A 27,797-nucleotide genomic window follows, 5' to 3' on the forward strand; every position below is an offset into this window, starting at 1 on the left:
AAAAAAAAGCAACTGCTTTGAAGCCACTGAGAGATATTTCCTTTCTAACCAGCAAATGCTACTTTCTGATTGGCTGGTATTGGTTATCCGTGGCAAAGTCTGTGATGGTTATTTCGTTTCATCTAAAGACCTGTCTCTATGCACATCCATTTATATTAGATTTCCATATCTAAGGGGTGGACAAAGGGTCACATTACAGTGATTAAATGAACGGACAAGATTGAGAACCTGGTTGTCTGTATTTCTGTGTTTGTGTTTAAATAGAGCTGCTTATATATAATGCACTGTACATTACAAGCATTGTAATAATACAAAGATCAGGAGCAATTCAAGTAAAACACGAGAAACCTTGGATGAAATATAAAATGGATGTGTTTTGTGGGAAGCGATAGTACTCACAAGTGGTATATATCCCTTAAAATAATCATGGTCTCCAAGGCAATACTATTATAGTTATTGAGAAATACACATTCTTCTTGAGAAGAAGCTACAGAAGTGGTGCAAATAATTACAGAACACAACAGAACAAACACATTACAAGAAGTTAGAGGGCAGTGAATTGACTGACGATGGATCTTCAGGATAATATTGACTGTGAGTGGATATTCTTGATGTGAAGTGTTTGTTTCACGATCAATTGGAAATTGCCGTCTCATTATAGTTTAGGGATGATATATAAGATATTAAGCCTTATAGTAAATGCATGTTCTATTAATATAAACATGGATTTTTTTTTACAGAATAGCTGCCATTACTGACACACACACAGGTCCTTTAAAAGGTATTAATGTGGGGTGGCATATAATGGACAACGGGGGTAATTTTCTGTGGTTTAGCAAAGGCATAATACTTTATTTTATTACAGGTATGGAATCCCTTATTAGAAATACCCATTATCTAGAAATTTCAGAATTATGGAAAGGCCATCACCCATAGAGCCCAGTATAAGCAAATAATTCTAATATTTAAAAAAATGATTTTTTTCTCTGTAATAATAAAACAGTAGCTTGTACTTGATCCAGACTAAGATATGAATCCTTACTGGAAGCAAAACCAGCCTATTTGGGTTTATTTTATGCTGAAATGATTTTGATCAGACTTGGTATGGGATCCAACTTGCAGGAAGATCCCTTATTTAGAGAATCACAGGTCCCGAGCATTCTGGATAATAGATCCTATACCTGTAATAAAAAAAAAATAAAGAGGCTACTTTATTGGTTCTGGTAAGATGTGATTGCATTTCTCCATAACCTTTATCTGATTGCTCTGGAGACATTTACAAAGCACATATAGTGATAATGAATTGTATAGCCCTCCCCCCCCATCTTCATCACTAAGTGTCTTGATTGTATCTGTGTTTTGTTATTACATTTAAGTGATCACATGTCTTCATCTTTCCTACAGGAGCAGTAATAGCTTTGTTGAGAAATGTTGGAAAGACGTCTGTGTTGGAGACTTTGTCAAACTCCTCTGCAATGAGTTCATTCCGGCGGACATACTGCTTCTCTACTGCTCTGACCAGAACGGTATATGCCACATAGAGACGGCTAACCTCGATGGGGAAACCAATCTGAAGCAAAGACAAGTGGTCAAAGGATTTTCTAATCAAGTAAGCTTTCCTTATTTCACATTTTCAGGAGAAGACCATTGCAGACTTGACAGTTGCAACCTATTAGGAGCTAACACTGTGCAGCCTGAATGTGATAGTTCTGCATTCAATTGAAAGTATTGAAGCTTGGTCATCAAGTTCATCTTTTTTGTCTAAGTGAAACCTGTTTAGGTCGCTCAGTAAACTCATTGTCAGGGCATGTGGCTAGGTACAATATACAGGCCAGAGGTTAGGGACATCTGGCAGACAACAAACTATAGCTCAGAACAAGGAAATCCACAATCAGTGCAAAGAGGGCACACAAAGAGCTTAATGAACAAGCACAGCAAAGGGCAGGCCATCCAATTTGATGGGTTTTTTTTCCCTGAAATTGCCCTTAACAAGAATACAGGTGGACTAAAATTGAGGTAGTAAATGTAGAAGATATGCTTGACCAATTATATGACTGAGTCTGTGGTTCAGCCCGGAAGTACATCAATTATCCAAGTCCACATTTAGGCAATAAAGTTCCCCAATGCTCTGATACTTTGGATCACAATCAGGGCCGGATTTACATAGCGGGCACCCCTAGGCTCGCTGACGTTTGTCATCCCCGTTCCCTCCCTTTTATTCACACAAAATTGTCATCATCTGGACGGGAACAATGGGCGCACAGGAAATTTAAAAAACTATTTTATTTCCTGTGCATCCCCAGTGTTTCTGAACCAATGTGGGTGTGGTTGAGCAGAATGCCGTCCCCTAAAATACTGCCGCCCTAGGCCCGGGCCTTGGTGGCCTTTCCACAAATCCAGGCCTGATCACAATTCATATTTAAGCTCCTACTGGTCACGGTATTGTCATCTCCAAGTCTAGTGTGAAGTAGGAACTTGTAGCTCTAGCATCAGGATTCTGCAAAAGGTCAGATATCATTGGGCTAGCGGTATAGTCAAGGTGATGGAATTGCTATCTTTAATAGGAACGTGCTGTAATGTAGAAAGGCTGAGAGGCAATGTCCATGAAGCTCAAAAAATGTATCCGTCACATTTTGGATTTGATTCATGACATGACCGGGAATAAATTATTAAAATAATATGGATACTTCCTCCATTCATTAAGAATTAATTGTGCACCCAAGCAAATATTGTGCTGTGGGGGACAGAGCGGGACCAGGCCGACCAGGCTTTGATTCAGGCATGAATCAAAGCGTGCATATGCAGAAGCGCTAATTGACAGGAAAACCGTGGGAGAGAAGGGGCAGGACATGGGGTAGTCAACAGAGAAGGTACGTGCCTGGCGCCCCCTAAGCTTTGCACCATAGACACAGACCTACTCTGCCTACCCCTATTTCCGGCCCTGGCAGGAAAAGTAAAGGAGCCATGCTCTTCTTGAACTACAGGTATGGGAACCAGAATGCTCAGGACCTGGGGATTTTTGCAGTTTGGATCTTCATACCTTAAGTCTACTAGGCAGGTTTTGCTTCCAGTAAAAATTAATTATATCTTAGTTTAGTCAGGTACAAGGTACTGTTTTATTATTAGAGAGAAAAAAGAAATCATTTAATAAAATATGGCTATATATTGGATAAAATGTAGTCTATGGGAGATGGCCTTTTCATTACTTGCTTTCTGAATAATGGATTCCATACCTGTATTTAGTTGTTTAGAGCTGCTTGTGCTGATCACAGTTTTCTGTTGCTTCCTGTACAATAAATCTTAAATAATAATAAAAAGTTTATCTGACTGTAAACTGTGACTTTCTCAAAAAAATATGGACCCCAGACCTAAAATGCTTCTAATTTCAGTAAAGATGAATAGGTTTGTGAAAGCCATGCACGTATATAACTCTAGAAATGTCTTGGTTTTGTTTGCATTCACTAAAGGAAAAAAATTGCATGTATCATTTTTCAATTACTATCTAGTAGCCCTGAATGACATTAGAATAACATACAGTATATATATATATCACTATTTATGTTTTATTTATCGCAGAAAGTACTAGCAAAAATAATGCTTTGACCGTCCCACCCCGAGTAGTACTTTCCTATGCCGTTTCATTAAAATGAGACTCTCTGCCCTGACTATAATTATAGTTTTTGTTGCAATAGGATATAAAAAAATATATTTCTGAATTCCTGCGGTGTTGATATAGGGAAAATTGAGACATCTAGCATTAACTTTCACATAATTATCCTGCGTCACTTTGGTAGCCGCCGTCTGTAAAATAAAATTTTAAAAACTATTATTTCTTCTCAAGCACAGAGGGTTTATGGAAGAGTCAAATAAATTGGTTATGATAGCTGCTATTGCTATTAAGTGTAGCCTACAGACACCCACTTTGCCCTCTTCCAGTCACCTCTCATACAGCAGTTCTGCATTTAGCTAATGCCTTTAATCCTAAATAGAACTTATATTTTAAGGCTCACATAATTAGGAGAATATTCAATGTCACCGTAATTTGAAGTTGAAGACATTTTCACAGTATTATTCCCCCCCATGTGGATAGATCTTATTGAGGTGACGCCGAAATTAACTTTTCCTCTGATGCTCTCGAAATAAAACTTCTCTTGAGCTATGAATTTGAAACAAGCTGTAATTGAATTTTCACTTTCACTGCAGTTTGAATTCAACTTCTCCTTTTTAAAGCAAAAAGGTAGCACAGAGACGGATGCCACTGAGGCAGAGGCTACCAGGAGATGAACTTTAGAAAAAAGTAGAAACAAAACAATTCGGAATGAGTGGAACTGCACCGCCCCACTCGTAGCCGCATTGCATTCTATCAACACCTTGAACAAGAAAATGCTTTGGCCACAGGGGGTCACCATCTTAAACATCTTTGCAGGACCAAGACTGTGCACATGCTCAGTGTGGTCTGTGCTGCTTAGGGATTGTCATAAATGATATGAAATGAAACAGCACAAGTCAAATAATATCTGCCAGAAGCAGATACAGCAAGACTGATTAATAATCAGAATAGGCAGGCTGCACTGGGTCCTGTGTTGTCATGTAATCTAATGTGGATTTTATAGTTTTTGTATTGTTTAATACAAACTTTTGTCAACTCTCCAAAACCAGTGGCTGCAGCAAAATAATCCTCCAAATAGAATCCCAGTTTATCTGTTTAAATCTGGCACCATGATTTTTGTCCCTGCAGCTGGAGTTGGAAATAGTAAAGGGGATGTAAAGGCAAACATAAAATCTCATACAAATCTCTACACAGTCGCCGACTGCTCTACAGGGAAACAAACAAAGCTGCTCGAGTTCTGCATGGCTGGGGAGTAAGGCGGGGGCTCCTCCTGCTGTTCATAAGTATGATTGTTTCCCTGCAGAGCATATAGGGACCGTCTGACAATTCCTATCCACAGCAATAAATGAAGGGAGAATTTCACTGAGAATTTTTATCAGGTTTCTTATAAAAATGGTACACATTTTTTAATTAAAATATATTGGAGATAGGTTTTCATTAAAGAAAGTAAAAATTGGATTTAATTTTTTTTACCTGCACTTTAAAAAGCAGTTACAAGCTACACACACTTTGTTTCCAGGGTTGGTAAATGATTTTATATGTGTACACACATTTAATGAAAATTGCATATTTAATTAAGTGCAACTGTTCTCATATCTGTTGTTACAGGGATGATGTATATGTATAATTTAGCGGGTGGTTCACCTTTAAAGAAAGGGGACCTGTCACCCGAAAAAAATATTACAAATCCTATTTTATCAAGTTAGTCAAGCAAAATAAACTTTAATTACAGTATTTAAATTATTTGAATCTTGTTTCCTTCAGTCTGGGAATTCATAATTATAGCAAGCAGGCAGGAGCCATTTTGTGGACACTGTTATTAAGGCAAAGCCTTTCACCACCTCAGAATCTTGTTTGTGCACCAGAATAAGGGGGCTGATGTCCATCCCCATGCCCTGGCTACACAATTAAATGGTAAAGAAAGAGGGGGAATGTGGGGAGAGCAGTGACAGTGCTGAATGGAAAGTGAAAGTAATTGCCTGCCTTGCCTCTATGCCTAAGGCAGGGATCCCCAACCTTTAGAACCCGTGAGCAACATTCAGAAGTAAAAGGAGTTGGGGAGCAACACTAGTATGAAAAATGTTCCTGGGTGCAAAATAAGGGCTGTGATTGGCCATTAAGTAGCTCCTATGTGGATTGTCACACCAAGGCTCTGTTTGGCAGTGCACCTGGTTTTTATACAACCAAAACTTGCCTCAAAGTCTGTAATTCAAAAATAATCACCTGCTTTGAGGCCACTGGGAGCAACATCCAAGGGGTTGGAGAGCAACATGTTGCTCACGAGCTACTGGTTGGGGATCACTGGCCTAAGGCATAGAGCAGGGACAGACAATATTTTGATTGACAGCTGAGATTTTTAAATGCATTTACAACAGCTATGAATGCTTTAAATAAAAATTTGAAAATTACTTTTACTCAACAACTTTTTATGTCTGGGTGAACTTTAAGTTAACTTTTAGTATGTTATAGAAAAGTAACTTTTCATTCGACCCTCATAATTTATTTTCTATAGTTTTTTCAAAAGTTATCTTCTGACTCTTTCCAGCTTTCAAATGGGGTCCCATCTAAAAACAAATCTTTCTGTTCAGGCCCTCTCCTATTCATATTCCAGTCTCTTATTCAAATCAATGAATAGTTGGTAGGGTAATTTGGACCCTAGCAACCAGATTGATGAAATTGCAACCTAGAGAGCTGCTGAATAAAAACATAATGAAAGCCAGTGGCAAATTATCTTACTCTCTATCACTCTCTATGGCATACTAAAAGTTAACGAAAAGGTGATCAACCCCTAGACCTATGGAATAGATAGGATCACCAGAGCCATGGTGCAAATATATATATATATATTATATATATATATATATATATATATATATATATATATATATATATATATATATATATATATATATATATATATATATATATATATATATATATATAATGTAAGACATGCTAAGGCAGAATTTAGCCCCTGAGTTCTGGGTGCGACTACTAATTCTACCCAATTATTGCACTATTGGATGCACTAGGATAAGGCACTAAGCCCTAAAGCAGGTGTCCCCAACTTTTTTTTTACCTGTGAACCACATTCAAATATAAAAAGAGTTGGGGAGCAACACAAACTTAAAAAATCTCCCTGGGTTGCCAAATAAGGGCTGTGATGGACTGGCAGCCTATAGGAGGCCCTATTTGGCAGTACAACTGGTTTTTATTAATTCCGCTAAGCCTGCTTTGGGGCCAATGGGAGCAATATCTAAGGGGTTGGTTTGTCTTTGTGAGTAACTGGTTGGGGACCACTGCTGTAAAGCTTGAGCTCAAGTCTTCATGAAAGCTGTGTCTGCAAAGGGGAACAATTATATGTGGCTATTTCCTGTAACACAAACAAACAAAATATATAAAATATGTAAATATATATATAAAACAAGTTCTTTGTCCTTTTAAAACTTCCCAGTTAGATCTATCGGGCACAGATTCATTGCCGATCAATGCATTATAGAAATAGAAATATGTTAGTTATAGAAATATGTTGTCTTGTGGCATATCTAAGTCATGGCATTCCCATGCAATGCAGTTTCACCTTGCTGCTAATGTTTTTATTGATAATTCGCTGAGATTCTGGCACTGTGCCATGGCTAAAATAGCTTCAGGTAAATAAATGAATCATCGCAAGAAAGGCTGCAAAAGCCGATGTGGAAGCCAAGTAATAGGGAAGATAAATAACCAGATAATTAAGTCAGCCTCCTCTCTCTGCTATGGCCGAGAGTTAAAAAAAAAATAATAGTCTGTAATAAAACTCAGCTCTGATTTGCCGTAACTTAAACTATTTTCTTCCTGTAGAGTTTGAGGAAAGGTATTTGGTGTCCCTAAAATAAAACATTATAAACCCAGTTGTGACTACTGTTTCTACAGGGATAACTTAAAAATGAATTTTATATTTGTAAATGTTAAAAACATTCAACTGCCTTCACGATGTCGGAGATTGTAAAAAGCTTTGCAAGATGAACAGAAATCCTCATAACACCACTTTTTGGCATCAAACCTTTGTTTACTGTAGTGAAAAGCCGACGAGGTGCCATGGGCCAAGTGGTCTTTATCAGCAAACTCTCATAAGCACTTAAAGTTCAGCAGTCTGAAACTGACTAAAATAGGAAAAAACATTTTGGCGTTGTGCTGGGATCAATACATTTGTATTTTCCCTTCTAAGGTGCCTGCCTTCAACTCGGCCTATGAATCTATTGATTTCAGTTTATTTCTAAATGTATTTATAAAGCAATATATATTTGTTTTTTTGTAAGTACTGTATATGTAAAATGCGGACGCAATTTTTAAACTGTCTACCGAAATCCATAGCTATATGCTCCGCAGCTCTTCATTTGTAATAATTGTCCTCATGCAAATAAGTGATGCAACGGTGGTTTTTGTTATTTTTAATTTGATGTATCTTTAGAAAAAAGATACCAAATAAAAAGCATGTATCATCTAGTTGTTCTTATTCCAGTTATAAAGCTGTAAAGGATGACTAACTAACTTAAAAAAAAAGTATGCCTTTATGATAATTTTCTCTAAAATAGGAGCTAAACTTTACCTTTTTATATGGATTATTTTCTCTGTGATACTGTACATCAGTGCTGTCCAACTTCTGTGGTACCAAGGGACTGAATTATTCTGCCCTTAGTGGTGGAGGGCCGATAATGGAAGCCAGTGTTGGCCACTCCCTGTTTTTAACCACACCCACTTTAAACCACACCCATGTTACCATAAGACCATGTCCACATTAATGGTGGTAACACACCAAAAAAAACAAATGGTTGTTGCTGGCTGCAGGGATATCACTCATACATGTAAATCATATTAAAACATACCCTTAAATCCATATGCCGTCTTCTCTCCTGTGGTTAATATAGCACCCCCAGCACATGATTAAACAATAACAATTTCCAAATGCTAACAAATATTACCAGGCTTACGGCCCACAGGTAGAATAAGGCAGGCAGAGTATGGCACACACAGGGAGCATAATGTAGGCAGAGTATGGCACAAACACAAGGAGCATAGGGCAGGCAGAATATGGCACGCACAAGGAGCATAGGGCAGGCAGAGTATGGCATGCATAGGGATTGCAGGAAACATCAGGAAACAGGGAAACCTATGAGGACCACTCTATACACTGGTGCCCCTTCAGCAGTTTTGTAAGAGGTGTGAACAATGTGGGCACTTTTAGTCTTGGTCTGATGGGTGAACATTACATGTATTTACATGTAATAACAGTACAGGACTTTTAACAAGGTTTTTAACAAAAGAGGTGTGAACTGAATTTGAGATCTAAACAATACAGGGCCAACAGGGTCAGACTTGGCTGCCAGAACACTGGTAAAAAAACTCATTAGGCCATGCTAGGCCTGCTCTCTGCAGGATACTGTGGGCTCCCATTCGCGGCCAGGTAATGTAAACTGGGTGCAGTTGCAGGAGAGTAAGGCTCACATCTGGGGTATGGGGATTTTGATGGGTGGATGACCCTGAGGTGGCAGGCGCAGTGGGCCTCACACACCCAGTCTGCCAAGGGGGGCCGGTTAATTAATACACAAGGTAAGCAGTCACAGCAGGCAGACTTTAATGTGGGGTCCACACAAAGTGGGGGGGGGTCACAGGAAGCAGTATAATAGTGCCCACCTATTAATTAGTATGGGATTCCTTATCAGAATGCACTGATTTACAGGAAGGCCATCTCCTATAGAGTCCATTTTAAGCAAATAAATGTAATTTTTAAAAATGGTTTCCTTTTCTCTGTGATATTAAAACAAAACCTTGTACTTGTAACTAAGCTACATGAGGCAAACAATCCTATTGGCTGTATTCAAGTTTAAATGTTAAATATTAGACTTATATAACTTATTGTAGACTTAAAGGAGAAGGAAACCCTTTTGCAAAAAACCCCGTACCCCCCACCCCAGGTAGACCCCCCTCACTCTTCCCCCCAGGCTAACTACCCCCCCCCGGGAAATGTCCCATACTCCATGAGTTCCATGCATCCATCTTCCGCATCCTCCGGTACGGTGTGTTTAGCAAAAGGGGTTCCTTCTCCTTTAAGGCAGTTTGTCTGCCAGGGAATTTGAAGGGCACAGATATTAAATGGTTTATTCAGAGAACAAAGCTAATAAGGTTTGTATGACACTGTGGGTGTTACATTCATTCTTGTTTGTCCAACATTTCGGCCCCCCTTGGGGCCTTTATCAATCAACGAACCATTGGACACACAAGGTTTATACAATAAACGATATGTGATTCACTTAAAAATTCAGAGTGCGGTTATTTGTGAATGATTTTATATATATATATATATATATATATATATATATATATATATATATATATATATATATATATATATATATATACATATATATATATATATATATAATTTCTAGGCAGCTTCTCAGTGAGGGAAAATCCTGTGCATCTGATTGTGTTCCTTGTTGCTACACATGATCGCATATGGTGCACTGTGCATTTATCTGCTCTGCAACTGCCATCATTATATCACTCACACTGTCGTTATAGACTACATCTCATTAGTTCCATGGATTTATGCAAATCATGTTTTCATTACTTGTGGATTATTTGCTGGGCTTCCCTGTTTGGTAGCTTGACCTTGTCTGTTCTTTTGGTGATTGGTTAATTGTTTTCATTTGTGAGTTACAGTACTTGCCCAATCATCCGGGGCATCAGATCAGGGGTCGGTTATGACACATTGACTGTCACATTGCAGAGATAAACTGTCATGTTTTAAATATGCTGGGGGGGTTACATTGGAAGTTGAGGGATTGAAAAAGGGATGGCAGCTCCTTTTCACTTTCTGGAAGGTGCAATTGTCAAGCTGTCAGCAGAATAAGTGTCATAAGTGTTTGTTTTCCATAGTCCGATTGATTAAATACTATAGAACAGTGACCCCCCAACCATTGGTGTGTGAACAACATGTTGCTCACGAACACTTTAATGTTGCTCCTAGTGACTTTTAAAGCAGGTGCTTATTTTTGAAAATTCCAGGCTTGGAGGCAAGTTTTGGTTGTATAAAAAACAGGTGTACTACCAAACAGAGTCTCCTGTAGGCTGGCAGTCCAGATAGGAGCTACCAAATAGCCAATCACAGCCCTTATTTGGCACCCCCAGAAACTTTGTTTATGCTTGTAGAACTCTTTTTACATTTGAATGTGACTCACGGGTAAATAAGGTTGGGTATCCTGCTATAGATGATTAGCCAGTGTGAAGACACCATAACACTTGGTTGTAGTTATTTTATATTGTGCTAATATGCTAATAATAATCTGTATTTTTTCTCATTGTGTTATATTTCTTTCAAAGGCAAACAAACAGCCAGGTGTACATATAGCAGCCAATGGTATTGCATAAAGGGGACATTGAATTATTATTTAATATTTAGTAATTTGCTAATGGAGCATGCCAGCCTGTCTGATTACTATATCATATGTTCATCGTTTGAGGCCCTATGCATGGGCCAAAGGGAAGCCATCTTGGTTTTCAATTTGGCAGCAAATATTTGCTCATGTATATCTTTAGGGGGTAAAGCAATAAAAGACACTGTTTGCCTCAGAGCAGTAATCCATAGCAAACAATCAATCAATGCAAAAACAATTTTTGTTTGTACTGTCTGCTAGATCACTCCTCATATTCTACAAACATAAGCTAAAAAAAAGATTAAGAAAGCCTTCCATGAGGCTGACTTTGAAGGGCACATCTGAAATATTAGTTATCTGAAAAGAAATTGTAGCCCTGTTGTGAATGAAATATTTTCTTTTTAAATCAGGCACCGATGAATGATACCTCTCCCTCTTATTATGATTGATTTTCATAGGGGCTGCCTTTTGATCCAGAAGCCTTCAAGAACACCATTGTTTGCGAGAAGCCAAATAATAACCTCAATAAATTCAAAGGCTATATGTAAGTATGTCTCAAGCTGATCGTGTTTGGGAGAAGTGTTGGAGAAAGCACAATGACACACTTTGTTGTTTTGTCGACAGGATTTATATGTATCGGCGTTCAGTTCATTGTTGACAAGATGCCAAAACACAGACGGTTTTCCAAAGTGATAATTGTGCTTCAACAACTGATATGCTATTCCATTTAATTTCCTTCTTCTCTTTTGCTCTGTCAGGAGAAAAAACGATAGCCATAAAAAATGTCAAGTCAAATATTCTGTATATCATTTTGATTGGATATCATTTTCTTTAAAATGAAAAGACATGCGCTCATTGAGATTGTGCTTATTGATTATGTGTAAAAGGTTCATATATATATATATATATATATATATATATATATATATATATATATATATATATATAGATATGCATATTAGGTTTTTCTTTTTGTGAGATTGAGAGGAAGCCATGATAATGTGCCTGTGACCCTTAGGAATTACTTCCCAATCCCTCCCCCTCCCATAGGCTAGCAGAGTCATTCAAACCATTCTCTCATTTTTTGCATCGTGATTTATGGAGCCTGATGTTTGCTGTTCAGAGATTCTGTGTACTGCCTATTGTCGAATTGGGGACTGGTTAGGGGACTGGTAACATAGTAACATAACAACATAGTAATTTCGGTTGGAAAAAGATATACATCCATCAAGTTCATCCATTGAACTATATTTTAACCTGCCTATCTGCCAGTTGATCCAGAGGAAGGCAAACAAACCCATTTGCCAATTTGCCAATTTGCCTCAGAGGGGAAAAAATTCCTTCCTGGCTCCAAAATGGCAATGGGACCAGACACTCAATCAACTTGTACTATGAGCTATCTCCCATAACCCTGTATTCCGTCACTTGCTAAAAAGCCATCCAACCCCTTCTTAAAGCTATCTAATGTATCAGCCTGTACAACTGATTCAGGGAGAGAATTCCACTTCTTCACAGCTCTCACTGTAAAAAAAACCCTTCCAAATATTTAGGCTGAACTTCTAAACGGAATGGGTGACCTTGTGTCAGCTGGAAAGACCTACTGGTAAATAAAGATTTTTATATGATCTCCTTATATATTTATACATAGTTATCATATCACCTCTTAAGCGCCTCTTCTCCAGTGTGAACATCCCCAACTTGGCCAGTCTTTCCTCATAGCTAAGATTTTCCATATCTTTTACCAGCTTAGTTGCCTTTCTCTGTACCCTCTCTAATACAATAATGTCCTGTTTGAGTGATGGAGACCAAAACTGTATGGCATATTCTAGATGGGGCCTTTCCAGTGCTCTATACAGTCGAAGAATAACCCCCTCCTCCTGTGAATCTATGGTAGGATTTAACCTATATCAGATCAACATCAAAACTACAGGACAGTATATTAAATAGAGCAATAACTATTTATCATCTTCTAGTGAGCATTTTTGACATTGGTATGTCTTCCCATGAACTTCAGACTTCTTCACCGTCATACATAATATCTGATCTACATATTTTATGTAGTAAAACTAGTAACACAGTCTTATCAGGATAGTCTGGACTTTGGATCTTCCTTATAGCTGTCTGTACCAGTCTCAAACTGGTACTTTCTGTACAATTTAGAACTGTTATGCTGGAAAACGACGTCAAGGTGTAAACTCAATGTTGAATTAAAGTTCAGTCTAGACACTGTAACCACAGTTATGAAGGCTCACTCATCTTAAAATGCGCATTGGTTTGCATGATTGTGCTTATTATTGAGGAATGAATAGTGTGGATGTCCTCTTTCTGTGCAGGTTATTAGTAAATATAAGGACAGGTATGGGATCCAATTATCTGAAAACCTGTTTTACAGAAAGCTCCAAATTACAGAAAGGCCATCCCCCATAGACTTTATTTTATCCAAATAACCCATATTTTAAAAATTTGTTTCTTTTTTCTCTTTGATATTAAAACAGTACCGTGTACTTGATGCCAACTTAGATATAATAATCCTGATTCGAAGCAAAACCCGCCTATTGGGTTTATTTAATGTTTACTTGATTTTCAAGTAGACTTAAGGTAAGGAGATCCAATTTACAGAAAGATCCTTTATCCAGGAAACACCAAGTCCCAAGCATTCTGGATAACAGGTCCCACGCCTGATTTGTCTATGCTGAATTCCATTGCTAGCCCAACCAGTCCTGTGTATGCCTATAGAGACCCTACCATGCCCTTTATCCCATCCCTCTATTTGGTTTATTGTAAGAGGATTATCTCTTGTGAATCAGAAGACCGACTGGGTCAAAGCAGTATCTATCTGGGGCAAGATAAGATCTTTATGGATTCCAGCTAAGACTTGTTTCATAGCAGCCCCATTATATCATCAATTATTCACAATGGGGCTCATTTATCAACTGCCCATGGGCATTGTTCTTCTTGCAGCTGGCTGCACTGATTCGTTGCTATATGTAACAGCCCATGGGCAAATTTGCCCAGTGTTGATAAATGAGCCCCAATAAGTTTATTTGAATAAGAACGCATGAAATGAGAAACTGATTTTAACACCTAGTTGCTTTCTCTACACGACCGCTTCTTTGACCGCTTCTTTATAAGAACCCTTTTTCTTGACAGTTGTAGGGCATTTCAGGAACACTGTGAGACCTTTCCCGTACAGTTTCTAAACTAATCCACACATATTTAATAATCCCTGGCACCAAGGCCTTGACTGTTTCGCTCTGATATGACCTTGGCACACTCTATACAACTTTTTAAATAGCATAACAAAGCGCATTTGCATTATAAATCCCATGCCTATTGTGGAAGAGCTAGCTAGGAAATATTAGACTTACAGTCATTAGTTATAGAATCATTGGATTTGCGTGCTAAATCAATTTACAGGACCTACATCGTTCTACCCAGTACGGAACAAGGGCAGCCTTTTAATAAGTTCCGTAGCCTGATCAGATGAACAAATATATGTGCGCTTAAATCAACCTCGGGGCTGTGGAAGGTCGCATATGAAAGTTACATAATGAGTAGAGTAAATTGACATATTTGCTTTTTCTCTGCACTGCCTGTAACTTCCAGCTCCTCTGTATTATATTTCCTCACGACCCCAACGCCTGGTGTGTTATATAATGAAATGTAAATATATGTGCTGAGCTATTCCAAGAGCCTTGTGCTTAAATATGAGCATGAAAATGACTGCATACTATTGCATAATTTTGCTACTGGTTAAGAAGACATTGATCAGTAGCAGAATCCTTACACACTCAGAAAGGGTTCCAATAACTTAAAAAAATATATCTATTTTTTTTGTAATATTCCTTTGGATTTGTCCTATGGAAAAATTATTTAAAACAAAGTATGCGGCCTATTAACTCATTGATTGATTGTTCTGATGTCATTGGGTATGGCGTCAGACTGGGGGTCTGGGGCCCACCTGGTTGCTATGTAAGGTCCAACGACCCCCCACACCGTGCATACCTTTTTCCTTCAAGACACAGAGTGATTGGGGGGTTCAGGGAGCGGGTCTGGGCCAACAGGGCCCATTGGGTTTTTCCCCAGTGTTTCATCGGCCAAGTCCGACCCTGCTTGGGTAATTGACAAGAATGCATTAAATCTGCTACAGCAGCTTCCACACTCATAGCCTGAAATGAGGGACACCACAAAGTGATGGCAGCACAGGTTTTTCCTGTACTAAGTGCAATGCTGCAGAAAGATTTGGTTATATAGTAGTCTTTTAAAGGAACATTGCTGCAGGAAAAAGGGCTCAAAGGATGCACTGGCCTCAATGGTTGTGGCACGTTATAGTGTCTATTAGAGCAGAACTGTTTTAGCACAGCATTGATAAAATTGAAGACAAAAATTCTAACTTGTTCACAGAAAGTTTGAGCTTGCAGACGATATAAAATTGGTGTTTCAGAGGAATAAGTCACCCCTTAGGAGAAATAAAAGGGCTAATCACCCATCTGATGTACTGTAACTGTTTCTATAGAATTTGGAGTATCCTGTAGGCACATTTAACAAGTTACATAGAATTAAATGTGGGGACTGCAAAATACAAATTGCTCCAGAAGAGGCTATATTAATAAACATACAGTTATGAATACTCAAAAAGTCTTATACAGGTATGGGACCTGTTATCCAGAATGCTCGGGACCTGAGGTTTCCAGATAACGGCTCTTTCCGTAATTTGGATCTGCATGCCTCAAGGCTAGTTGAAAATCATTGAAACATTACAGATACCCAATAGGGTGGCATTGATTCCAGTAAGGATTACTTTTATCTTAGTTTGGATCAAGTACAAGGTACTGTTCTATTAATTAAAGAGGAAAAAGGAAGTATTTTTAAAAAAAATGTGGATTATTTGGATAAAGTGAAGTCGATGGGAGATGGCCTTCCCGTAATTCGGAGCTTTCTAGATAATATGTTTCCGTATAACGCATCCCATACCTGTATTATTGGTGCTAAAATGTCAACATGAATTCACTCATTTGTATTTATTGGTCATGCAGGCAGCTGGATAATGGCCAGCGGATAGGATTTGGCAATGAAAGTCTTCTTCTGCGGGGATGTACGGTGAGAAATACTGAAGAAGCCATCGGCATTGTCGTCTACGCAGGTGAAGTCACAAACGAGACCTAAATGTTCCTTTTACAGAAATCAAAACACAAATGAGAATGTTTTGATGTAGTCATTGTGTGTATATATATATTCCCCATAGTGTTCATTTGTTTTACTATAACATTGTGTTCCATCAACATGCCTGTTGTGAAATTCCTCTAAACACAGCCATGACCCAAAACCAAATACAAAACCAGCTGTCACCCTAGAATCTGTACCAGTAAACAGACTGGAGTGTTACATACTGCCTCTCATTCCAGTTAGGGCAGGACCAGTGTTTTTTTTTTCATTTACTTTTCTGCGCTGCTAGGGAAATTCTACATCCTTCAAATTGTTTCTCGGTTTTGCTTTTCCTTTTAAAAACCTACTTATTTGCATTTTGCCTTTTCTGCTGTTACCTACTATTTCACGTTGCCACAGATTCATTGGTAATGCTTATTCTCGCTCAAGGCAATTGTTAACTGAAGCTCTTGTGCCAAGTTCAAACTGCAGGAATAGCTTCTAACTTAAATGAGTCTGATAAATGAAAGGACTCTGCCTTGCTGAGATCAACCAGAAAGCAGTGCCCATGCATGCACGATTCTATTCAGTGCACTTGATGAAACCCGGCTGTAGTATCCAGCTGTTTGCCTCCAGGTCTAAAACACCGGAGGAGAAATCTCTTTACAGCTCACTTACATGCACACCGGCCATTTACAGCAAGATGCCTAAATGATTCACCTTTGTAGATTATTATGCTAACTCCCTCTTGTTTCTTGAATAGCACATCCTTTATTTAACTGTTGTGAAACCAAGGAACGTTACAGATATCTGTTAAATCATGTTTAGAAATAAAATTTTGGCCTCTATTTTAAAGAGTCTTGACCGGCTCTATTGAGTCTCCAAAATTTCAATACTGATCATTCCAGACGTAACATTCATGCAACTGCATCACTGCTTTATGTATATATATATATATATATATATATATAGATAGATAGATAGATAGATACCGGTCCAAGGTATTTTGGCACCCTAGGCAAGGGCTTCAATCAGTGCCCCCTTCCCCGGTCCTGCGTTATCATTTTTCACCTTACCATTCATATTGTCCCCTGTACCTGTGCCAGCACCTATCATATTGGCCCCCATTTGTACCTGTGCCAAGGGCAGTCAATCCTTCAGATTGCCCCTAATCTGTACCTGTACCAGCATAAACCAAAACATCCATCATATTGTTATCCCCAACCTGCACCTTTGCCAGCGGCAGCCAGAAACATCCATCATATTGCCCCTAATTTGTACCTGTGCCAGCGGAAGCCATAAAAATCCATCATATTGCCCCTAATTTGTACCTGTGCCAGCAAGAGCCAGAAATCCATCATATTACCCCAAACATCTGTGTACCTGTGCCAGCAGACACCATATTGCTTTATATACCTGAGCCAGCCGCAGCCGATCCCTCAAATACCAGCAGCAGCCAAAAATCCATCACATTGCCCCCAAATGCGTCTCTGTGCCAGTAGCAGCAAAAAATCATATTGCCCCTGTGCAAGCAGCAGCCAAGATATTGGCCACAAATATGTACCTGTGCCAGCAGCTGTCAAGAGGGAGATGGGTAGTGCTTATGCCCGCAGTAAGATGGGCAAGAGGGGATTGAAACAGGCGGTTTATAAAATTAAAGACCAAGCAAACCAGGGTTTTAAAAAATAAAAAAGAATTCCCTTAAAAGTGCGCGCCCCCCCCCCATGATTGCGCCCTCGGTGGCATCTACTCTGCCTACCCCTAGTTCTGGCCCTGGGTATAGACAATGTAGAAGAATGATTGTATAAATACAAGAATGCTGCTTGCAGGAGAATTTTATAACCAGGATAATTTTTTTATGTATGTCTCTTAAAAATATTTTTCTGTTTCCGAATATAAAAAAAGATTATTGCGAATAGAGTGCGCATGAACAATATAGCATTGCGAAATAGTAGTTTTCTTTTATTTAGCCATTTATTACATGGACACTGTTGTTACACAACCCTTTCATTTATTTTCTAACTGTCTTCTGTGGTCTGCAGCCCAGTGGCTACTTGCCCACGTTGTGGCCTGACCTGAATTACTAAAGAAAATTGCAAGAACATTTGCAATTTGCGAAACGTGCGGAGGTTGGTTTAGTCGGACAAAGTCTCGGACTGGTCCACTGGGATTCCAGGAAAACTGGTGGGCCCAGGTGTCACTGGGCCCTCTTGCTTCTAAGCATTTGGCCTATTTCATGGTCATAATCAATTTCAATGAGAACAAAGAAGTTAAATAGATGGATTCATAGATTATAGTTTTATAGTATGTAAAGAAAAAAGACTAGGAGAATAGAGGTTAAGTGAGGAGAGGAAAAATAATAGTACTGAGAGTGGGACCCTGGCCTAAGGTTTTTGGGTGGTCCGACACTGTGTGGGGGCCCCTGAGGTAGCAGTCCCAGTGGGCCCAGAACCCCCAGTCCGACACTGGTTGGACATAAGACAAATGAAACAATCTACCTCTTATAAGAATTACTGCAAACTGGTATCCCAGAAGATTGTCACCATTCATGGCATTAGATGAATGTGTAGCTGACCATTTCTGTATGTCACCGTTGCACACGTTGGGGTATTTGCATGTGTTATTTATCAGTGAGGTGCTGGAGCTATGTACCTTTAAGAGAAGGGAAGTGTGCAGGCAAAGGCAAACAGTTTTATACCCATGAAAGGGTTGCTCGCCTTTAAAGTGAACCCGTTCCCCAGACATAAAAATCTGTATAATAAAAGTTCTTTTCAAATTAAATATGAAATCCAACTTCTTTTTTTTATTAAAGCATTCATAGCTGTTGTAAACTAATTTAAAATAGCTGTCAATCAAATGTTGCCTGCCCCTCCTCTATGCCTAGGCATAGAGGCGGGGCAAGCAATTACTTTCACTTTCCATTCAGCACTTCCTAGGGGTCACTGCTCTCCCCACATTCCCCCAGTTCTCTTAACCATTTAATTGTGTAGCCAGGGCATGGGGATGGACATCGGGTCCCCCATTCTGGTGCACAAACAAGATTCTGAGATGATGCACGACTTTTCTTAATAACAGTGTCCACAAAATGGCTGCTGCCTGCTTGCTATAATTATGAAGTCCCAGACTGAAGGAAACAAGATTCAAATAATTTATACAGTGTAATTAAAGTTCATTTTGCTTGACTAGTGTGATAAAATAGGATTTGAAATATTTTTTTTGGTTGACGGGTCCCCTTTAAGTTAACGTTTAGTATGACATAAAGGGTGATATTGTGAGACAATTTGCAATTGGTTTTCATGTTTTATTATTTGTGGTTTTTACTCAGCAGCTCTCCAGTTTGCAATTTCAGCAATCTAATTCCTAGGATCCAAATTACCCTAGCAACCATGCATGGATTAGATTAGAATATGAATAGGAGAGGGCCTGAATAGAAAGACTAGTTATAACCAGGCCCGAATTTGTGGAAAGGCCCCCTAGGGCGGCATGATTTTAGGGGGGCGGAATGCTGGCCAAACACAAGCACATTGGTCTGGAAGCTCTAGGGCTGCTTACGAGATACAATCGTTTTTTAAATTTTCCATGCGCCAATCCCCAGTGCTCCCGCCTGATGAAGAAAATGTGTGCACGAATGAAGGGGAGGGGTTAGGGGTAAGGATTGGCAGCCTAGGGGTGCCCGCTATGTAGATCCAGCCCTGGTAATAATAAAACATGTGTAGCCTTACAGAGCATATGTTTATAGATGGGGTCAGTGACTCCCGTTTGAAAGCTGGAAAGAGTCAGAAGAAGCAGGCAAATAAATTAAAAACTATAAATAAATAATGAAGACCAATTGAAAAGTTGTTTAGAATTAGCCATTCTATAACATACTTAAAATATTATAAGTTAAAGGTGAACCATCTCTTTAACAGCAATGCAATGCGTCTTGGGTGCTTGCAAGGGTTGGTAGCAGTTGTAAAATAAATATGAAAACACATTTTAGAGTGAGCTTAACTAATTATGGTTCCTTAATGGAAAAAAATCTACAATTCATATAGTGTGTATATAAAACCAGCTACAAGCTCAGCACACAGACTTGTCAGCTCGGTGCACAAATTACCCACAAATCTTGCTTCTAGGGGTCAGAGTGGTTAATTAATACCATTTGATTCCGCTTTTGTTTCGGGGGAACAGCAGGCAGCCCCGTGCTGAGAAGGCTATGCAAAATATGTGCCTATCCAAATATATTTATTAAAATTCTTGCTGTTTGTGTCTCTCTTCCCCAAGGACACGAGACCAAGGCAATGTTGAACAACAGCGGCACTCGTTACAAGCGCAGCAAGATCGAGAGACAGATGAATACCAATGTTTTCTTCTGCGTCGGAATCCTCTTCATTATGTGTCTCATCGGAGCTTTAGGTTGTAATCTAATTATTCATTTATTCCAATGTCTTCAGATATATTATACCCCTAATTTTGTTTAGTTATGGAAAGAAATGTACCGCCGTTCATTGTTATGCTCATTTTAATTTATACAAAATAGAACCTTTTTTTAGCATTTTATTTCACCAAAGTTACATTACATAGAAGGTGATTAATTTCCAAGTTCATTATCCGACATACAGTTGGGCCAAGTTTACTTTTCTTGCATTATCCTGTTATTCAGAGCAACAGGCAACAAACGGAACTCTTTAAAGGAGAACTGAAACCTAACTAAAGAAGTAGCTAGAAATGTTGTACATTATGTTTTAGGCTTCTGTACCAGCCCAAGGCAACCACAGCCCTTTAGCAGTAAAGAAAGATGTGTCTCCAAAGATGCCCCAGTAGCTCCCCATCTTCTTTTCTGCTGAGTCACTGCACATGCTCTGTGCTGCTGTGACTTACTGAGCTTATGGACTCACTCACAATATACAGTACACATAGAATAGAAATGTCACAATATAAGGCTGATTAGTAATTAATACAGATAATTACTACATGGCCGCACAGAAACCAGTGCAATTAACATCAGAATTTAATAATCAGCCCTTTAGCATCATATATTACAAACTAACCTTATGTTCTGCTTGATAATTTGTTACGACCCCTAAGCTTAGCTTCTCAACAGCTGCTCAGAGCCCACTGAGCATGTGAGTGTCACAGACACTTTCCAAGATGGCGACTCCCTGTGACAAGTTTGAAGTCCTGGATCATTGCTGCTATTAACAGGCTGAAACTTTAGGCTGGTGCAAAAGGTCATTATCTAAAATATGGAATTTTTAGCCATATTCATTTTTAGGTTTAAGTTTTTCTTTAAAGGGGTTTGTCCCCTTTAAATTAACTTTTTGTATGATGTCGAGAGTGATAATTTGCAATTGGTTTTCATGGTGGTTTTTGAGTTATTTAGCTTTTTATTCAGCAGCACCCCAGTTTGCAATTTCGGCAATCTGGTTGCTAGGGTCCAAATTACCCTAGCAACCATGCATTGATTTGAATAAGAGACTGGAATATGAATAGGCCAGGGCCTAAATAAAAAAAAAATGAGTAGCAATAACAATACATTTGTAGCCTTACACAGCATTTGTTTTTTAGACGGGGTCAGTGACACCTCCGCCCCATTTGAAAACTGGAAAGAGTCAACAGAATAAGGCAAATAATTCAAAAATTGTAAAAAAAAAAAAAAAAATGTCAGTTGAAAATTTTAAATTAGAACGAACCATTCTATAACATACTAGAAGGTTACTAAAAGGCCTGTAAAAATAATAGGAAAATAAACCCAACAAAGAGCATTTCAGGGGGAATTATCCAGAAAACCCCAGGTCCCACGCATTCTGGATAACAGGTCCCGTACCTGTAATAAAAATTAAATTGTCAGAATACGATATGTCAAATAGCACATGGTCTTGTTTGCATTCAGTGATACAAACACAACACAGGAAGAATGTAAATGAGGTGTATATTGACTATAAACAAACACCATTTTATTACGAAATAAGCCTGCTGACTCTGTGGAATAAACAGACGAAAAGCAAACGGGATTCTTTATTTGATGGCATTTTTCCATTTCTGGCATGTATGCACCATGATAGAACTGTGCAAAAGGAATGAAGTGATATTTACAGGGGGGGGCAGAAATATCAAAATGTGATATTAGAGCTCACCGCATCTGTAATTTTTAGAAGCCGATTTATCATACATTGATAAATACACTTCTAAAATTAAACGCTAAACGCTACATTAAAATAGCATAAAGGCAAATTTGTTTACACAGTGGCATAACTTTTAACATTGGGAATATTTTTTCCGTTACCAACTTTAATTACATTCCCCCAAAAGCTGTCTGAGAACATTTTTTATGGGAATATGTTATTCTACATACCAAGCGCGGCTCAAGCTTTTCAACACAGTAAATGGGATCATCAAAACGTTTCACTTGACATATTTTTGTAATTCTGTGAATATTGTTTGACAGGTCATGGCATTTGGTCTTCAAAGTTTGTAATCCATCCACTGTTTGATGTCCCAGAAGCCAATGGCAGTTACCTCTCTCCTGGTCTTGCCGGTTTCTACATGTTCCTAACCATGATTATCCTACTACAGGTAAGTCTACGTCACGTGAAGTTCAAATTCCCAAATTCACTCCTCAATTTTAAACTTGGTATCTGATTGTTACGGGTGGATCATCGTGGTGGAAAAAATGCAACTGGCAAAGCCAGAATCATCCATAGCGGAGGCATCTTAAATAACCATATCATATTCTTAAGATAGTCGTGCTATAAAAAATGGAGCTTATTTTCAAATAACCCATGGCTTACTGCAGTAGTTTTCAAACCATGGAGCTGCCAGTGGATGAAGGCCCAAGCCAAAGCCAATTTGAGAGTAAATTATAGGTATTGTTGCTCCTTTAATGTTTGTAATTTCGCCAGAACCATATAAGGTTGAATGCTAGGTCAATATGTAACAATATAAGTGGGACTCGCTAAGAGAAACATGGTCAAATTTAGCAATAAGAGGGCCCCAAACCATCACTTTAATGACTTTTTTCAGTCTTGGAGCATATTGTACTCATAGACCTTGTTCCAAAGATTTATTTGGCACATGATGCACCAGAAGCTAAAATCTGAATAAGTGTCCCTTTTTTTTGTTGTTTCAGATCTTAATTCCAATATCTCTTTATGTATCTATCGAACTGGTCAAGTTGGGTCAGATCTATCTAATCCATAATGACCTTGACTTGTATGATGAAGAAATTGATTTGTCAGTACAGTGTCGTGCTCTTAACATCACGGAAGATCTAGGCCAGATACAGTATATCTTTTCGGACAAAACAGGAACGCTTACCGAGAATAAAATGGTTTTTCGGCGTTGCACCATTGTGGGATACGAGTTCTCTCATCAGGAAAATGGTAAGTCACGTGTTTCGATTTTGTCTCTGAGTTGAAAAATATTTGGGGTAATTCAGCAAACACATACCATTTACTGGTCGCCTTTTAAAAAGCAAAAATATGAGACTGTGGTCAGTCGGGCCATATCTGTGCTACAAGCTAAAAATAATCAAAAGCGTCAAAGCTTACGTATTATTAATTAGTAGCAGGACCAGAACTGGACAGGTGGGTGATCCAAACAACTGTCCCATGATCCTCGTCCTCAGTGCTCCAGTGTAGGTTGGAATAAATGAATAATTGCTTCCTATCTATTTCCCATCTGCAGCCAAACGGCTAGAAATGTACAATGAAGAAGAATCTGATGACGAAGATATAACAAAACCCAGAAATTTTTTGTTTGATCTCGATGCTGGAAACCAGTCCACCGTGAGACACAAGGGGACAAAGGCATTGAGGCGCTGCCAAAGTGCCCGGCCTAATATTCAAGGGCACTTCCGCAAGAAATCCGAAGGACGGTTTGATATTTCTCAAGTGGCTTTCAGCAGCCCAATTGTAAGTGTATTATCACCCTATATAGCAAGAATTTACATGTAAGGACTACAACAAGGCTTTATAAGTTTTTGCCTTCCCCAGACCCAGTTAAAGCATCAGTAACACCACAAAAATAAAGTCTTTTAAAGTAATGAAAATATAATGTAGTGTTGTGCTGCCCTGGTACAGGTGTGTTTGCTTGAGAAACTCTACTATAGTTTATATAAACAAGCTGCCGTGTAGCCATGGGGGCAGCCATTCAAACACAGGATACACAGTTGATTACAGAAAAGTTCAGAAGAATCCCATTGAATCTTACCTGTGATCTGTTGTGTATCCTGTGCCTTTTTTCTTTTTTCAGCTTGAATGGCTGCCCCCATGGCTACACAGCAGCTTGTTTATATAAACTATAGTAGAGTACCTGAAGCAAACACACCAGTTGTACTAGAGAAGTACGACAGTACATTATATTTTGATTACTTTAAAACACTTCAATTTTTTGTTACTTTTGCTTTAAAGGAGAAACAAACCCCTTAATGAAAAAAACCCCACCCCACGTAGATCCCCCTCCCTCCTCTCCCCCCTAGCCTAGCTGCTACCCCTGGCAAATGCCCCTAACTTTTTACTTACCCCTCGGTGCAGATGCAGGGATCTGAGTTCACGGCAGCCATCTTCCGGGTCTTCAGTAATCTGAGAATCAGACTGGCAGATCGGCGCATGCAAAGTTGGAGCAATTTCCCGGTTTGCGACAACTGTGCATGGGCCGAAATGGACCGAAATTGCCGAAGGGACAGAAGAAGACATGAAGACCTGGAAAATGGCTGCCGTGTACTCCGATGCACCGATGGGTAAGTAAGTCGAGAGTTAAAATGAAAATGCCCATTTGTGCAAATTCATTTATTTACTGAAAATTTGTAGGTCCAAAAGGTGCCATAACTGCATCTAATATAGATAATTTTCAGTACATCTGAATAAATTTAAAGAGGATTAATTTTGGGAAAGTTTACTATGTTTTCTTCAATTTCCACTTTGTGTGTCCTTAGTATGGAAGAAAGAACCGTAATTACGATTTAGCTGTACATAAGTGGATTGCGTGACAGGTCTCTTCTGTGCTAATCTTCTTTTCTCGAGCAAGGGAAGAAACAACGGTCGCCAAAAGGGATAATGTCGCTGTCTGCAAGAAATTCTATATCAGCTATGGGCTGTTGGGGAGATTTCTCTAATATGACATACAGGATAGCCACATCTCCCTAATCGTTACACCCTGTTAAATATGGATATTAAAGCAGGGAGGTTAAGCAAATGAAATTGTGGATTCTGTCAAGTTAATGCATGAAATGTAAATTCTAAATGAAGAGAAAAAAAGACCAGGGATTTAAAGGGCAATATACCGTGTTCATTAGTTTAAACCAGCGATGGGGAAGAATCAGCAGACTAAGGGGCAGATTTAAGTTTCAAACTCAATACAGAAAAAAACTCACCGACTGTCTAGTCATTCCTATGGCATATTTTGAAGCGTATTTATCAAGAGTTTTAAAAACTCCAAAGGGAATGAACAGAAAGCGGGTGAGTTTTTTCAGTACTGAACTTGAATCTCACATTTTGATACATAAGTCCCTGCGATGTGGTCCTTTAACACAACTTACACGCAACATAAAGCTAGAAAATAAAAAGTCTGAAGGCATGGAAATAATAATTTCAATTGTTACTTTTTTCTCCCGACTCGTGCAATGATTGTTCATGCAGAAACAGGATAACTTCTCATAAAAATACACATAGCGTCCTAGAACTGTATATTTCGCTATCATCACTTTCTAAATACATCCAAAGCTTCATGAGAGCCTAATGGCGTCCTACTGGGGCGGAACTACTAATCTTTTTAGAAATACTGCACAATAAAGGCATCAAGTGCTTCTCCCAACCAATATTTCAATAGCCCAGTTGATTTATTTTCAAAGTATTTTGTCTTCCTGTAAAAATCATGAACCTAAAGGCAAATCTCTTCCCCCAGTAGTGGCACAGCAATATTTGTCTTTTAGTGAATGTATTGCTTTGCCTCTTATCAATAATGCTTCACTTGCCGTATAAATCTCTCTGCCTACTCATCCAATTACAGGCAATCTTCATAGGCTCATTATTCATACATTTGTCATGCATCATAAAAGCCATTTCTTATTGCCACAGCACAATCTCAGGTAGAGAACGCTGGAGCCTCAGCATTAATATATATATATATATATATATATATATATATATATATATATATATATATATATATATATATATATATATAAAATTGCCTTTTTTCTCATCTGTATACCTTTATTTCCGGTGACATTTCAATTGCTTTTGGATTTTTTTTTTTTTTTTGCATGATTTTCCGCTAACACAGAGCAAATGAATGGGCAGAATATACACTATAACTGAATTAAAAATAAGAAGTTCATAAATGTAATGCTAAGGAAGATGTTCTATTTTCTTTCCTTTGATATGGGTCAGTTATTATGAGAAATTAAGGGGCTGATTCACTAAGGGTCGAATATCGAGGGTTAATTAACCCTCGATATTCGACTAGGAATTAAAATCCTTCGACTTCGAATATCGAAGTCGAAGGATTTAGCGCAAATACTGCGATCGTACGATCGAAGGATTATTCCTTCGATCGAACGATTAAATCCTTTGAATCGAATGATTCGAAGGATTTTAATCCAACGATCGAAGGATTATCCTTCGACCAAAAAACTTAGGAAAGCCTATGGGGACCTTCCCCATAGGCTAACATTGACTTTGGTAGCTTTTAGCTGCCGAAGTAGGGGGTCGAAGTTTTTTTTAAAGAGACAGTACTTCGACTATCGAATAGTCGAACGATTTTTAGTTCGAATCCTTCGATTCGAAGTCGTAGTCGAAGGTCGAAGTAGCCCATTCGATGGTCGAAGTAGCCCAAAAAATACTTCGAAATTTGAAGTTTTTTTTACTTCGAATCCTTCACTCGAATTTAGTGAATCGGCCCCTAAGTGACGGGTGGTCCTTGATAGACCGTTCTCTCTCTTTGTTTTTTAATATTATGCATATAGTAATGTTGATGCTGACAATCAGAAGTTTATCTTAAGCAGATCATTTCCAGAAGTGCTTTTCTTCCCATGTTAATACAACAGGGATGCAGTATCGATCAAGAAATGATTAGCAAGTTTCACAAGAAGCTAGATAAGTGCATGCTACTAAATATTGGACAGTTATAGGCATAGAACACTATAGATTAGAGCTCTTTTTCGTTTGTTTGATCCAACCACCAACAAGCATATGTTAGTGGTTGACCAAATAATGCAAATCGAAACTTTTGGCCCTCTAAAATACGTTTGCTTAGCGGTGCATAATGTAGCGGAATATAAACTACTAGTTGATCCAGAGTAAGGGAAACATCTCCAATTTGCCTCAAAGGGGAAAAAATGCTTCCTGAGTCCAAGATGGCAATTGGACCAATCCCTGGGTCAACTTTGAGCTAATTTCAGTAATCCTGTATTTTGTCTAGTGCTAAAAACCATCTAACCCTTATTAAAACTACTTAAGGCAGCGATCCCCAACCAGTGTCTCGCAAGCAACATTTTGCTCACAACCCCTGTGGATGTTGCTCCTAGTGGCTTCAAAACAGATGCTTATTTTTGAATTCCAGCATTGGAGGCATATAGGGGCAACAAGTCGTAAGTCACAGCCCTTATTTGGCATCCCCATTAACTATGTGCATACTTATGTTGCTCT

General features: G+C 38.6%; 1 protein-coding gene across 4 annotated transcripts in view; it reads left to right on the forward strand.

Annotated features, from left to right (window-relative positions):
* LOC108710852 (phospholipid-transporting ATPase VB) overlaps positions 1-27,797 on the forward strand; it is a 663,706-nt gene that overhangs the window by 608,209 nt on the left and 27,700 nt on the right. For all 4 annotated transcript variants that reach the window (XM_018252031.2, XM_018252034.2, XM_018252030.2 and 1 more), the window contains 7 exons: positions 1,405-1,609; positions 11,484-11,569; positions 16,062-16,168; positions 20,434-20,565; positions 22,598-22,725; positions 23,279-23,531; positions 23,836-24,062. In XM_018252031.2, the coding sequence (XP_018107520.1) occupies positions 1,405-1,609; positions 11,484-11,569; positions 16,062-16,168; positions 20,434-20,565; positions 22,598-22,725; positions 23,279-23,531; positions 23,836-24,062 (1,138 nt within the window). The remainder of the gene's footprint in view (positions 1-1,404; positions 1,610-11,483; positions 11,570-16,061; positions 16,169-20,433; positions 20,566-22,597; positions 22,726-23,278; positions 23,532-23,835; positions 24,063-27,797) is intronic.

The sequence above is a fragment of the Xenopus laevis genome, chromosome 3L (assembly GCF_017654675.1).
Source record: "Xenopus laevis strain J_2021 chromosome 3L, Xenopus_laevis_v10.1, whole genome shotgun sequence".
Taxonomy (NCBI): Eukaryota; Metazoa; Chordata; class Amphibia; order Anura; family Pipidae; genus Xenopus; species Xenopus laevis.